The 13593-nt window shown below is 34.5% G+C and overlaps 2 protein-coding genes across 9 annotated transcripts in view; one reads left to right on the top strand and one right to left on the bottom strand.

Moving 5' to 3' along the window:
• The window catches only part of PLXNC1 (plexin C1), a 147237-nt gene extending 144388 nt beyond the window's left edge, over positions 1–2849 (top strand). For all 3 annotated transcript variants that reach the window (XM_058568651.1, XM_058568650.1, XM_058568649.1), the window contains exon 31: positions 373–2849. In XM_058568651.1, coding sequence (XP_058424634.1) covers positions 373–477 — 105 coding nt within the window. In that variant the 3' untranslated portion in view covers positions 478–2849. The remainder of the gene's footprint in view (positions 1–372) is intronic.
• Positions 2850–3469: 620 nt separating this feature from the next.
• CEP83 (centrosomal protein 83) overlaps positions 3470–13593 on the bottom strand; it is a 121152-nt gene continuing 111028 nt past the window's right edge. For all 6 annotated transcript variants that reach the window (XM_058568657.1, XM_058568658.1, XM_058568654.1 and 3 more), the window contains 3 exons: positions 7427–7530; positions 5765–5954; positions 3470–4171 (listed from right to left, as the gene is read on the bottom strand). In XM_058568657.1, the coding sequence (XP_058424640.1) occupies positions 4067–4171; positions 5765–5954; positions 7427–7530 (399 nt within the window). In that variant the 3' untranslated portion in view covers positions 3470–4066. The remainder of the gene's footprint in view (positions 4172–5764; positions 5955–7426; positions 7531–13593) is intronic.

Genomic DNA, 13593 nt, shown 5'->3' with positions numbered 1-13593 from the left:
GGACCAGGATGCCCCTGCCTGCTGCATTTAAGAAGAAATACTTGCCTGCATGTTGGCTGCCCAGGAATGCTTGCTGTGCTTGGAATGGCTGTGACATAATGCACTAAACAGGGCCTTGGAAGTCTGGCCCCATATTTGTAAGCAAATAGTTGGTATTTCTTGCGAGCTTCTATTTTAAGCCAAAGTGTTGTTGATCCTGTGATAATGACTTAGCAAAACAACTTGCAAAGTGAGTATGTAAATGATCGAAGAAAATGTTGGCATCTGTTTCATACAGATTTTACCACTCACAGCATCAGGAATGCAAAAAAAAAAAAAGAATTGTAATGCTAAAACCACAATATCTAAAATAACTGTTCTAATTGTCAACAGATTCTAAATAAACTAGAAAGAGAACGAGGGCTGGAAGAAGCTCAGAAACAACTCTTGCATGTAAAAGTCTTATTTGATGAAAAGAAGAAATGCAAGTGGATGTGAGCGCTCTGGGGCCTGGCTTAATCTGGCAAAGTTCTTCAGACGACTTGGGAGCAAAATGGCTGCTTGAGCTACTCTGTGTCGTTAATTTTTTAAGTTTGCACATAGGTTCCACTTGGAGCACTGTCTTTTTAAGAGACCAAGGCACATGCACAGCTTTTAGAAAGCATACCAACCATTGTGCCTGTGTTGTGGGAACCCTTCTGTAAATAGAGTTGAAGTGGTTGTTGCAAACAGCCTCCTTGTTTACAGAGAATACAGGGCCAGTAAGCGAGGGTCAGTATTGTAACTACAGTCTCCACTTAAGCACAAATTATAAGTGGTTTTGTTTGAAAACTACAGCTATGTAGCACTTGTGACTACACTGCACCTCTGCAGAAAAGGGACATTGCCAGTGATCAAAACAAAATGTGAAATGAGTCATTTGGAAACAAGGTGGGGGTGTAGGGCAACCTCGAGGATTTGCAGCATTGAAACTTTCCCCAGTAGTTCTTGGAAAAGCTGACCGCAAAATTTGGTAGTGTGTACACTTAGCATTTGTGAGTGTGTGTGTGTGTGTTTTTAAACCAAAAACTAACAGTGTTGCAACATTGTTGAAAGGGCTTGTGTTTTTCAGTGGTTACCAACTGCACTCCATGGAACTCACCTCCAGTTCACTAAGGAGCTCTAAAGCAAGGAGAGTGAGTAGGCTTTATTTAAATGCAACTGCATTTTACCCAGATACTTTGTCCTAATGTATGTTCCTTTTTTCATACTAAATGTATTTGATAGTGGACATGTTGGCTATTGTAAAAAAAAAAAAAAAAATTTTATTCCTCAAAACTTCTTTGATCAGATCTATCTGTGGAAGAATAACTCATTCCCCTAATCCTATATTTCTATACTAGTGTCTCCTTGCTTTAGATTTCTGGTGAACCCGTGGTTATAAATATTTGTGTGTGATTAAAAGATACATTTTACATTTCATGAAATTGCTGTTCACACTGGAGTATTATATATGAATATATATATTTGAGGCCCAAGGCCTGAAAAATTAGTATACAACTTGGTATCTTAGTCTTACTATGTACTTTTTGAAAGTATTCCTCACAAGAGAAAGAAAAATACCCATTTTATTCATGCCTTTCTTTTTAAAGAATTGCCTATCCAGTTATACTGTAGTCTTGCTATTGATTTTTTATTCCTGAATTTTTGCTGCTCATGACCAATTTTAATACCACTGTGTTTTCCTTATATTAAACCAGAAGTAAAAAGTGTAATTGGCAACTTTCAAACTTTCCTTGTGGCACCTTTTACCCTTGGTGCTCCAAATCCCAGACTGAGGAAAAAAGTTTTCCAAGTAGCAAATAAAACATTGATCACACATTCCTTAAAATCATTTACCAACACTGGATGAGACATCAGGATTTAAATGTGAATTTGTCTCAGATAAATGCAAGTTTTTTTGCTCCTCAATATCTGGTAAAGAGTGAGAGGTGACACCTCAACAAACTGATCACAGACAATAAGCAGTTATTGCCCTGATAGGCACCGTCCCAAATCCCATCGCTTTTGACCATTGTCTGTCCAGTGGACACACCTCAAAAATACTACCAAATAGACTACTTATTTAAGTCTAAAGGTGAGAGGTCTGGTCCCCATCTAAGCCTGCTACAGTCTTGATGTGAAGGCGTTCATAAGAGAACAATAGTAGGAGAGTTGAGAGCCAAGGGTAGGAGAGTTGCCCAAAAGACTTCCCCTTCTTTAGGGTACAGAAATGCTAAGAAAACTGAAAGGATCAGCTACAGCTTTATGTAAGTATTTAGTAAATGCGACATGAGGGTGTCCCTGTCCAGCTCTCTGGCACATGAGTCCTGTGTGGAGACTTACCTCCTCTTCCAGGGACTGTGCTGCTGGGAACTTTGGGCAAGTCACTTACCTCTTTGTGCCTCAATTTCTGTATAATATTTCTAACCTACCTCACTGAGGTGGTGTGAAGATTCACTAATGTATGTAGCGTGTTTGTCAATCCTCCAGTGAAAAGCACTATCTAGATAGATCACATTTTGGATCATATTAGCCAAACACAGCAAATGGCCAAATTAGATGTGTGCTGAAGACAATCAGTCACTGGGTCTATATTAAACAGCAACCAGAGAAACAAATGGCAAACAATTTCTATTTTAAAGTTTCTTTGCATATTTTTTTGGTGCAAAACCATTTATAAACTTTTTTTTCTAACACTAGTGTCTACAGCAGCATTTAAAAATTAATTCTGTTACCTTTTCCGTATTAGAGATTTAAAAGTCTATTTCTTATTGTATACCTGATTGAAGCTGTTCTTGGAGATGAATGTTTTAAATGTCTATATCCAAAAATAAACATTTTAATGTAAATATGGACTGTTGGGGTTTTTTCCTTCAAATTTTCTAGTTATAATAGATTTTTTTTATTCTTAGTGGCTCCATTGAAATTATTTTGCAGGAACAAGGTGTCACCATATACTCTACTCTACAAACAAGCATCTATATTATGTAGTAAGTAAATCTCGTTTCTTCTAAATGATGCTAAGGGCTGCTCAATTACATTCCTGGTCTCCTCTATCAACTTGGCCTTTTGATTATGAAGACTTCTGGATAATGAACATTCCACTTAGTTTGCTGGATTTGAGGTTTGCCTTGTTGATGTGAAGTTATTTCCAGCAGAATTCCTTTAAAAGATGTTACATAAAAAAGCAAATGATGGCATACTTAGGGACACACAGAAATATTTATAATAATTTGGTTAGATCCAAAACAGCAGGAGGCAAAGTTAAATACCAACAATATTTCTAAAGAGACCTCACTGGGTTCAAGTTTTAGAATGAATGGCCCTTGTTTTATATAGCCACAGGATTTAATTATTTGTACTTTGTTATTTTCTACTAATTCTAACTCAACGAAGCCAAATCAGTGAGATCTTCTACACTGCTAAATACACCCTGTATGGTCGAAATAAAATTAAACACAAGACAATATAGTTAGATAGAAAAATATTTATTAAGCTCTTTAATAAATTATGTGCACACAGCTTTTAGAAAAGGTAGTGTTTTGCAATGAATATATATTTAGATATCTAATTAATTTTTTAATGATTTTTAATGTCATCTTTTTTCAAGAACTAGAGGTTTATAACTCTTGTATATAAACCAGAAAATGTTTACTGACCCTGTTATTGCCAAGCATCTCAAAAGAAGAGGAAGAGAGAATTCAACATGAGCATATTTTGGCAAAACGCCAAAAAAAAAAATTCAACAAAGTAAAATTAATAAAATAATTTTAAAACTTGATTCCCTAATTAGTTCCTTTTATTTACTTTTTTTTTTTACCTTCTCCAAGGGTTGTCAAATATTTTAAATAGCTCTGAAGCTGTTTTAATGTTTCACTTGTCATTAGTATAATCCTGAAATCCTGGCACTCATGCAGTGCAGCATGTAGCTGAGACCTTTTCTTGAGGTACATTCAAGTGTTTTGGCAAACAGTAATAAAGTATCTAAGTGCCACGTACGTTAAAACTTCAAGCTTTATTGAGTCACTGATTTCATCCCTTTTGATCTGCCTTTTCTTCGAGAACATCATTCCCCAGGAGATCCAAGTTCCTCTAGTTGTTTTTTTTGTGTTGTTTCTAGTTCTTCTAATCTTTTGCGAAGTAGAGAGAGTTCCCTTTGATGCTGTTCCTCCTTAAAAGCACAGAAAAAAAAAAACAAAACAAAAAACACAGCAAAAGAGACTGTTAACAAAACTGGTGGAAAAATAACTATTAGGGAGCAGCCTCAGTGCCTCTTTTATTCAGGCCTGCAACATCTGGCAAGGAAAGGATGACCATTTTAGCAGTCTAAGAACACAGCAGCATGGGCTAGACTACTAACTAGTCCTTGCTTCTGTCCTGCTCCAGGCTCTAGCCTTAAGCAAAATCCAAAGTCTGTTCTTTTCTAGGTGTAAAATTCACCAGGGAGTGAAACAGAAAATACTAACGCAGGGCCCAGGTGTACTTATGTGGCAACTTTCTAACAAGACTGGAGTTTATTATAGCAGTTTATTATAAACAAAGCACTTGGGCTGAGATTCAATTCAATGACTAAAATCTTTAATGCTCACCACACTATAAAATGTAATTACTTATTAATAGCTCATCTTCTGAAAATCATCTAATCAATTTGATTCCTTCAATATCTCAGGGACCTGATATAGTAGAATGAGCCCAGGTTTTGGAATCAAACAGATTTAGGTTTGAAACTCAACTCTGTCACTTATTAGCTATGATGCTAGGTATATCACTTCACCTCTCTGACTGAATTTCCTCATCTGTAAACTTGAAATAATAATGCCTTCCCTGAAAGCATTTTTCATCAGGGTTAAATAAAATATTGTATAGAAAATGCATAGTGCAGTGTGTTAACTAGTAAATGCTCAGTGGCAGTTGGTATCATATGAGTGAGCTACATACTCTAGGTTACTCAAAGCCTCATCAATCCAGTTTCTTCTTTTTATTTTATTTTATTTTTTATTTATTTATTTTTTTTGTGAGGAAGATCAGCTTTGAGATAACATCTGCCAATCCTCCTTTTTTTTTTTTTTTTTTTTTGCTGAGGAAGACCAGCGCTGGGCTAACATCCATGCCCATCTTCCTCTACTTTATATGGGACGCTGCCACAGCATGGCTCGATAAGCGGTCAGTGCGCACCCAGGATCTGAACCGGCGAACCCCGGGCCACCACAGCGGAGCGTGCACACTTAACCACTTGCGCCACCGGGCCAGCCCCCAAGTTTCTTTTTTTTAATTGCCCAATAGGAGATTTCACTTCTAGCACTATCACTAAAGGATAGAATAGATTCAAATCTACTTTGCTTCCTAGCAAGTTTCTCTAACAAAAAAAAAAAAAATTTTTTTTTTTTCTTTTGTGAGGAAGATCAGTCCTGAGCCAACATCCATGCCAATCCTCCTCTTTTTGCTGAGGAAGACCGGCTCTGAGCTAACATCTATTGCCAATCCTCCTTTTTTTTTCTCCAAAGCCCCAGTAGATAGTTGTATGTCATAGTTGCACATCCTTCGAGTTGCTGTTATGTGGGACGCGGCCTCAGCACGGCTGGGGAAGCGGTGCGTGGGTGTGCGCCCAGGATCTGAACCCGGGCCGCCAGTAGTGGAGCGCGCACACTTAACCACTAAGCCACGGGGCCAGGCAAAAATTTGAGTTTTTAACTCTGTATTTAAACAGGTAAAAAGTTACAGAAATGTTTGCCTAACTTTTTTTCCCTAAAATAAATGCTCATACCTGCATATGAGGAGGAAAGGATAGTTCCATGCCTGGAACCATGGTTGATGACTGAAAGGTAACAGGATTGATGGATGCTGTTGGAGGTATGTTAGGAACCAAAATTAAACTTCGAAATTCATTATGTCTTCTCTGTATATCCTTTAGTCTTTTTTGAAGCCTTGTATATTCTTCAAATGGAACATTTTGTCTTAAAAAGAAAAAAGTGTTTGTCTTTTAATACAGTTATACTCTATGGAAGAACAGTATGATCACAGAATATAATTTTAAATTGGAAGAATTTCTAAATAATATTTACTTGTATATAATATATACATAAAATTCTGTTTATCTAGAAAGATAAACACAAACATGATATGACAGCTTAATCATATGTATTAATGTTAGCATTGCAGGCTATCAACTCGTTTTAAAATTTTATTTGCCAATTAATCAAAGATTAAAAATCTTCTGATATTTTTACTTTCATTTCCACTCCCCCAACCCATGAATCCTGAAACTAAAAGGAGCCTCCTTAAACCAAAAAGGTGCCTTATTTTACAGAAGGAATCAAATAGAAATAAAGAAAATATTACATTGAATCTTATGAAATTGCCATTTTTGTAGGTCAAACAGGGAATTTCATATTGTTCAACCTAATTCTTAAAAATGTAGCTAATGACAAAGGTGAAGCTACTCAACTTTAGGGGAAAATGACATGGATAAAATGCTAACTTTTCAGGCCTTCACAGATCACCATCTTTTTGGACATGAATTTCTGACCATCAATCAAACCAGTAATCAAATATAGTTTCAAAACCAAAGTTCTAGGTGATCTGCCATAACTGCCCAATCTTGTGAATTGATAATATTTGAAAATTAATGGTTATGGAAGAGGTATTAAGTTGAATTTTGTTTTAGAATGAATTTTGTGGCTTCTTACTTTGGAACAGAGTATTGTAAAGTTGGCATTAATTCCACAGTCTAGAAACCTCTTGGGTGTTCTAAAAAAACAACTGTTCACATTTTGGTAATAATTACACCCAAGAAAACCAGTGCACATTATAAAACATCACTGCTTGATATTACAGGCAATTTCCAGTACACAAAAGTCTGATACTGTCTAAATGCTGGAGGCTACCACTAATTAGCTAAATTTGAAAATATTTTTTTATTAACTTGAATCAAATGGGTCATATAATGCCACTACCACTAACTTAATATGGTAGATCTCTGCTCAAAAATGCTAATGATGCAGATTATTAGCTGTGCTTGGATATAAATGAAAAACCAGAAGCTATACCCCAATATTTTTCCACACCAAGAAATTAAAAACTAATCTTCGATTAAAAGTTGTAGCCACTATTTTAGAACTATGCAGTCACTACAATTGTCTTGTCTCAGGTGCAAAACCCCACATTATTCTTGGCTACCAAAGCCAGTAACTGACCTTTCCTGTCAGTCCCAACCATAACCAACACCTGGCACGTGTTAGAGACCTTTTGGGTTGAAGCAATATTCAGTCAGGAAAAAAATAACAAGGATAATGAATTAGGAGTATAATGAATAGTTTTAGAATTCTTTTAATGCACACTTTAAAAGAAAACAAAGTGCATTATACTGAACAACGTTCTATAATATCAAAATAACCACATTGGGTCTGTATACATACAAACACATTACCTATTTAATACTTGATTTTCTGTTTCCAATTCTTCTCTCTTTGCCTCCAAGATTTCTACTTTCTCCTGCAGTCTCTTCAATTTGTTTTCATGAAGAGATTTTCTCTAAAAAAAGAGAAACAAATAATATAAGCAAGTATGTTAATACATAATCTCCTATTTGAACAAAACCATATAGTGAATATTTTACTCACCAAAAAATTTTAGAGAGGAGTATTTTTAGTGAATACTAGGAAAAAAGATTAGTAGATATGATTCTTATTGAAAATCACAAAGAATGATAAACCACAGATCTACCTCATATCCTCAATGTGACAAATAGAACTATTATGAATGCCAAACCAGAAAACTGGTATCAATACCTAAATTGCTGCAAATAAAAAATCTAAGAAGGGAAGGAGTCAATTTTACTAATAAGTTTGCTTGTCACCTGATAAGGAATCAGGAGCTCTCAATTTTCCCAGAAGATATTATGTGTTTAAAAAAATTAAAAATTAAAAGCATGTATACAATTGATAAATTGCTACCAAAGGAGTAAAGGATTAGAAAGCGAAGGTAGATTATGGATGCATCTCAGTTTGAAAGTATGCCTTTCTAAATATTGAAAAGAGGGGGCCGGCCCCGTGGCTTAGCGGTTGAGTGTGTGCGCTCCGCTACTGGCGGCCTGGGTTAGGATCCCGGGCACGCACCGATGCACTGCTTTTCCGGCCATGCTGAGGTGGCGTCCCACATACAGCAACTAGAAGGATGTGCAGCTATGACATACAACTATCTACTGGGGCCTTGGGGAGAAAAAGAGAGGAAAAAAAGGAGGGGGACTGGCAATAGATGTTAGCTAAGAGCCGGTCTTCCTCACGCACACAAAAAAATATATTGAAAAGAAAAAAATTTTAACTTTACAAAGGGAAAATTTTCTAATATGGAAAAATCCATGTATAATGCAAAATAAGTATATAAAAAAAGTAATATTTTTTTCTATTACTATTACTGTGTATTATATATTTTATAAACAGGTTGTTTTTGTTTTTTACAAAAAAACAGCTATGAACACCTATAAATGTTGAAACTCATTTAGTAGCTACAGACCTTTTAGATACTTGTTTTCTAACTCTTTTAACTGAAGTATAACTGGTTTATAGAAAAATGCACAGGACATAAATGTAAAGCAAAATGTAAAACCACAAAGCAAATGCTGGTGTTATTACCTCATAGGGCAAGAGCACTGCCATAACAAAAGTCCCCCTACCCTTCCTCTTTTCAATCTCCACCCTCTCTGTCCAATGAAAAGGTAACCGACTAATTTACTTTCAAAGCTCGAGTTGAGTTTTGGCTATTTTTGAACTTCATATGAATGGAATCATAGTGTACATTCTTTTACAAATGGCTTCTTTCTTTCACCCAATATTGTGAGATTTATTCATGTTACTGCTTACAGGTACAGTTCATTCACTGCCACACATTGTATTCCACTTATGAATATTACATAGTTTATTATATTTACCCAGTCCACTATTAAGGGTCATCTGGGTTATTTCTAGCTGGGAAATAACACTGCTAGGGGCATTCCTTCTTATGCTTTCCATTGCTTCCCATTCTCCAGCACCCCAGAAGGCTGCCTCATGCCTCCTCCCCTGGTAAAGGAACCACTCTTCTGTCCTTAATCATCACAAGTATATATTTATATATTTATGGGTAATTTAGGACTCATCCATCCATCCACCTACCCCTATCAAAGAAAAGAAATCATACAGCACATACTCTTCTGTATTCAGATTTTCTGTTCTTGTTCAATATTTTACCTATATGACTGAGCCAAGCATGTCACTGTTCTTTTCTATTGTAATGTTATCATCCGTTTCACAAATATACCACATTTTATCCATTCTCCTATTGATGAAAATTTGAATTATTTCCATTTTGAGGCTATCATGAATAAAATTTCTGTGAACATTCCTGAACATGTTTTTCATGGATATATGTACTCATTTCTCTTGAGTATATAGCCAGGACTGAGTCATAGAGTATACATATGTTTTAGCTTTAGTAAATACTGCCGGTTTTCTAAAGTGGTTCAACTAATCACATGCCCGCCAGCAATATATGAGAGTTCCAATTGCTCTACATCCTTGCCAAGACTTGGTATAGTTAGCCTTTTAAATTTTAGCTATTTGGTAGAGTAGAACAGTATGTCACTATAGTTTTAATTTGCATTTTCCTGCTATCTAATGAGGGTGAGTACATTTTCTTATGCATATATTTGCCATCCGGATATCCTTTTTTTTTCTGAAGAGCCTGTCCTTGTCTTTTGCCTCTTTAAAAACAAATTTTTTTTTGAGGAATCTGTTTCTTATTGATTTGTAGGAGTTCTTCATATATTCAGAATATGAATCCTTCATCAGATATATATATATATATGTATTGCAGAGTGACCTTCTCCTGGTCTGTGGTACATTTTTATCTAAAGAGTGTCATTTTATAAAAAGAAGTCCTTAATTCTAATAAAATCCAAATTATCAACATATCTTTTACGGTTAGTGCTTTCTGTGCCCTATTTAAGAAATCTTTACTTATCCTAAGATCTTAAGATTTTCTCCCCACATTTTCTTCTAGCAGCTTTATTTTTTTACTTTTCATATTTGGGTCTGTGGTTCATTTTTATCTAATGAGGTTGGGTTAAGGATAACCAATTGACTCAGCACCCTTTATTAAAAAGGACCATCCTTTCCCTATTGAAATGCACTGGCACTTTGCTGTAGATCAGGAGTTCATGTACTTCTGGGTCTATTTATGGACTCTATTACATTCCATTTGTCTATTTGTCTAGCCTTATGCCAATACCACACTGTTTTAATTACTGCAGTTTATTATAAGTCTTGATATCTAGTAGTGTAAGTCCCCCAGCTTTGTTGTTGTTGTTCAAGATTGCCTTGGTTATTTTAGTCCTTTGTACTTTGACATGAATTTTAGAATCTACTTTCCAATTTCCACAAAGAAAACTGCTGATATTTTGATTAGGATTGCATTCAATCTACAAATCAATTTGGGAAGAAGTGACATCTAAATAGAGTCTTCTAAACCATAAACATGGTATAATTTTACCTTTATCTAGATCTTCTTAAATTTTTATTAGCAATATTTGCAGTTTTCACTGTAGAAATCTTACACATCTTTCATTTGCTCCTAAGTATTTCATGTTTTTTTAATGCTAGTATAAATAGTATTTAAATATTTTATTTTCTAATTTTTTGTTGTATATGTAAAGAAAGATAACTGATCATCAGGGAAATGCAAATCAAAACCACAATGAGATATCACCTTACAACTGTCAGAATGGCTATTATCAAAAAGACAAGAAATAACAAGCAATGGTGAGGATATGGAGAAAAGGGAACCCTTGTCTACTATTGGTGAGAACGTAAATTGATATAGCCACTATGGAAAACAGTATAGACATTCCTCAAAAAATTAAAAATAGAACTACTATATGATCCAGCAATTCCACTTCTGGGTATTTATTGAAAGAAAATGAAAACACTAACTTGAAAAGATATATGCACTCTCACGTTCGTTGCAGCATTATTTACAATAGCCAAGACATGTAAGCAACCTAAATGTCCATCAATGGATGAATGGAGAAAGAAAATGTGAGAGATATATATATATATATATACACACACACACGCACATATATACACACACACACACATATATATATACACACACACATATATATATATACACACCCACAATGTAATATGATTCAGCCACAAAAAAAGAAGAAAATCTTGCCATTTGTGACAACATGGATGGAACTGGAGGTCATTTTGCTAAGTGAAATAAGACAGAGAAAGAAAAAATACCATATGATCTCACTTATTTGTGGAATCTAAAACAAAACAAAACAAAAATGGAGCTCATAGATTCAGGAACAGACTGATGGTTGCCAAAGACAGGGATTAGGGGGCAGGTCAAATGAGTGAAGAGGGTCAAAAGGTACAAACTTCCAGTTATAAAATAAGTCCTGGGGATGTAATATACATCATGGCAACTACAGTTAATAACACTGTACTGTATATTTGAAAGTTGCTAAGAGTAAATCTTAAAAGTTCTCATCACAAGAAAAAATTTTCTAACTATGTGTGGTGATGGATGTTAACTAGACTTATTGTGGTGCTCATTTCACAATATATAGACATATTGGATCATTATGTTGTACAACTGAAACTAAGAAAATTTTATATGTCAATTATATCTCAAAAAAATTGTTGAATCCTGTAATAGCCTAAGAGGCAAGCACAGTAAAATTAATGAGTACTTAAATTTAGTTATTGTTTATAGAATTGTTAGACATAATAAAGTAAATAGGATAACAAAAAACAAGATAACTGATGTTTATTACCTGACCTTTTTCCAGCAATTTTAAATTGCACATATTAATTTTAAGTTTATTGATAGATTTATTTGTATTTTTACTTATATACAATCATGCCATCTGTGAATGACAATTTTACTTTCTCTTTTCCAATCTCTATATCTTTGATTTCTTTTTCTTGTCTTATTACACAAGCTGGGACTTCCAATAAAATGTTGAACAAAATGGTGATAGTGAACATACTTGCCTTGCCCCTGAACGTGGGTGGGTGGGTTAAAGCATTCGATATTTAATCAGTATGATGTTAGCTGCAGGATTTTTGTAAATACAAAATCCCTTCTATTCCTACTTTAATAAGAGTTTTTATAATAAAAGGGTGTTAAATTTTATCAAATTGTTTTTTCTGTATTAAGATGATCACAATAGTTTTCCTTTTTTGTTCTGTTAGAGTATTGAATTACACTGATCAATTTGAAATGTTAAGCCACCTTATATTCTAAGAATAAACTCTACACATGCTCATGATATATTATCATTTTTATATATCACTGGATTCAGTTTGCTAATATTTAAGATTTTTACATGTATGTTTATGATGTAATTTTTCTTTTCTTATAATGACTATATTGAGTTCTAACCTCATAAAATAAGTGGGGATGTTTTTCTTTCTTTTCTATTATCTGGGAGAGTTTGTGTGAAGAATGGTATTATTTTTTCCTCAAGTATTTGAAAGAATTTATCAGTGAAGCCAAATGAACCAGGCGTTTTCTCTGTGGAAGGTTTTAAATTAAGGGATCCATTTCCTTAACAGATATAAGACTATTTAGATTTCCTAATTCTTCTTGTATTAGTTAAGACGTTCTTCAAAGAATTTGTTCATTTCATCTAAATGTCATAAGTAATTAGCAGAGTTGTTTTAGTAATATCCTTTTTGTTTTACTACCTATAAGATGTGTGGTGATATCCCCCTTTTCATTCATGATATTGTTCATTTGTGTTTATTTACCTGTCTATCTACCTACCTACTTACGTACCTACCTATCTTGTGGGGTGTTTAGGGAGAATCAGGCTAAGGCTTTATCAATTTTATCAATCTTTTCAAAAAATCAGCTCTTGGCATTTTAGATTTTCTGCATTGTATATTTTCTGTTTCACTGATTTCTGCTCACATCTTGATGATGATGATGATGATGTCTACTATTAAATCTATCCACTGAGTTCATAATTCAATTATTGTCTTTTTTAGTTCTAAACTTCCCTGTTTAAAGTGGTTTCCAGTTTTCTGGTGCAATTCTCAAGTTTTTCTTTTACTTCTGAGCATATACAACATGGTAATTTTAAAGTCTGTTTCTAATAACTCCATTACCTGGATCCGCCATGGGCGGGGAGGGACAGTCTATTTATATTGGTTGTTATTTCTCTTGATTTTTGATGTTATTGTATTTCCTCACGTAGCTGGGGTTTTTATTACTATTATTATTAACAGACTTAAAGCAGTTTTAGGTTTGCAGAAAAATGTAACAGAAAGTAGAGAGTTCCCATATATTCCCTCCTTTCAGGGTTTCCCCTATTATTAACATCTTACACTGGTGTGGAGCATTTGTTAAAACTGAACCAATAGCAATACAGTGCTATTAACTAAGTCCATAGTTTATATTAAGTTTTACTCTCTGTGTTCTATGGGTTTTGTCAAATGCATTATGTCATGTATCCACCATTACAGTATCATACAGAATAGTTTCACTACCCTAAAAATTCCCCATGCTCTACCTGTTCATCCTCACCCTCTACACCCC

Source organism: Diceros bicornis, chromosome 25 (assembly GCF_020826845.1).
Source record: "Diceros bicornis minor isolate mBicDic1 chromosome 25, mDicBic1.mat.cur, whole genome shotgun sequence".
In the NCBI taxonomy this organism is placed as follows: domain Eukaryota; kingdom Metazoa; phylum Chordata; class Mammalia; order Perissodactyla; family Rhinocerotidae; genus Diceros; species Diceros bicornis.
Note: the sequence above shows the minus strand (reverse complement) of the source record. Positions and strands in the feature narration are given on the sequence as shown.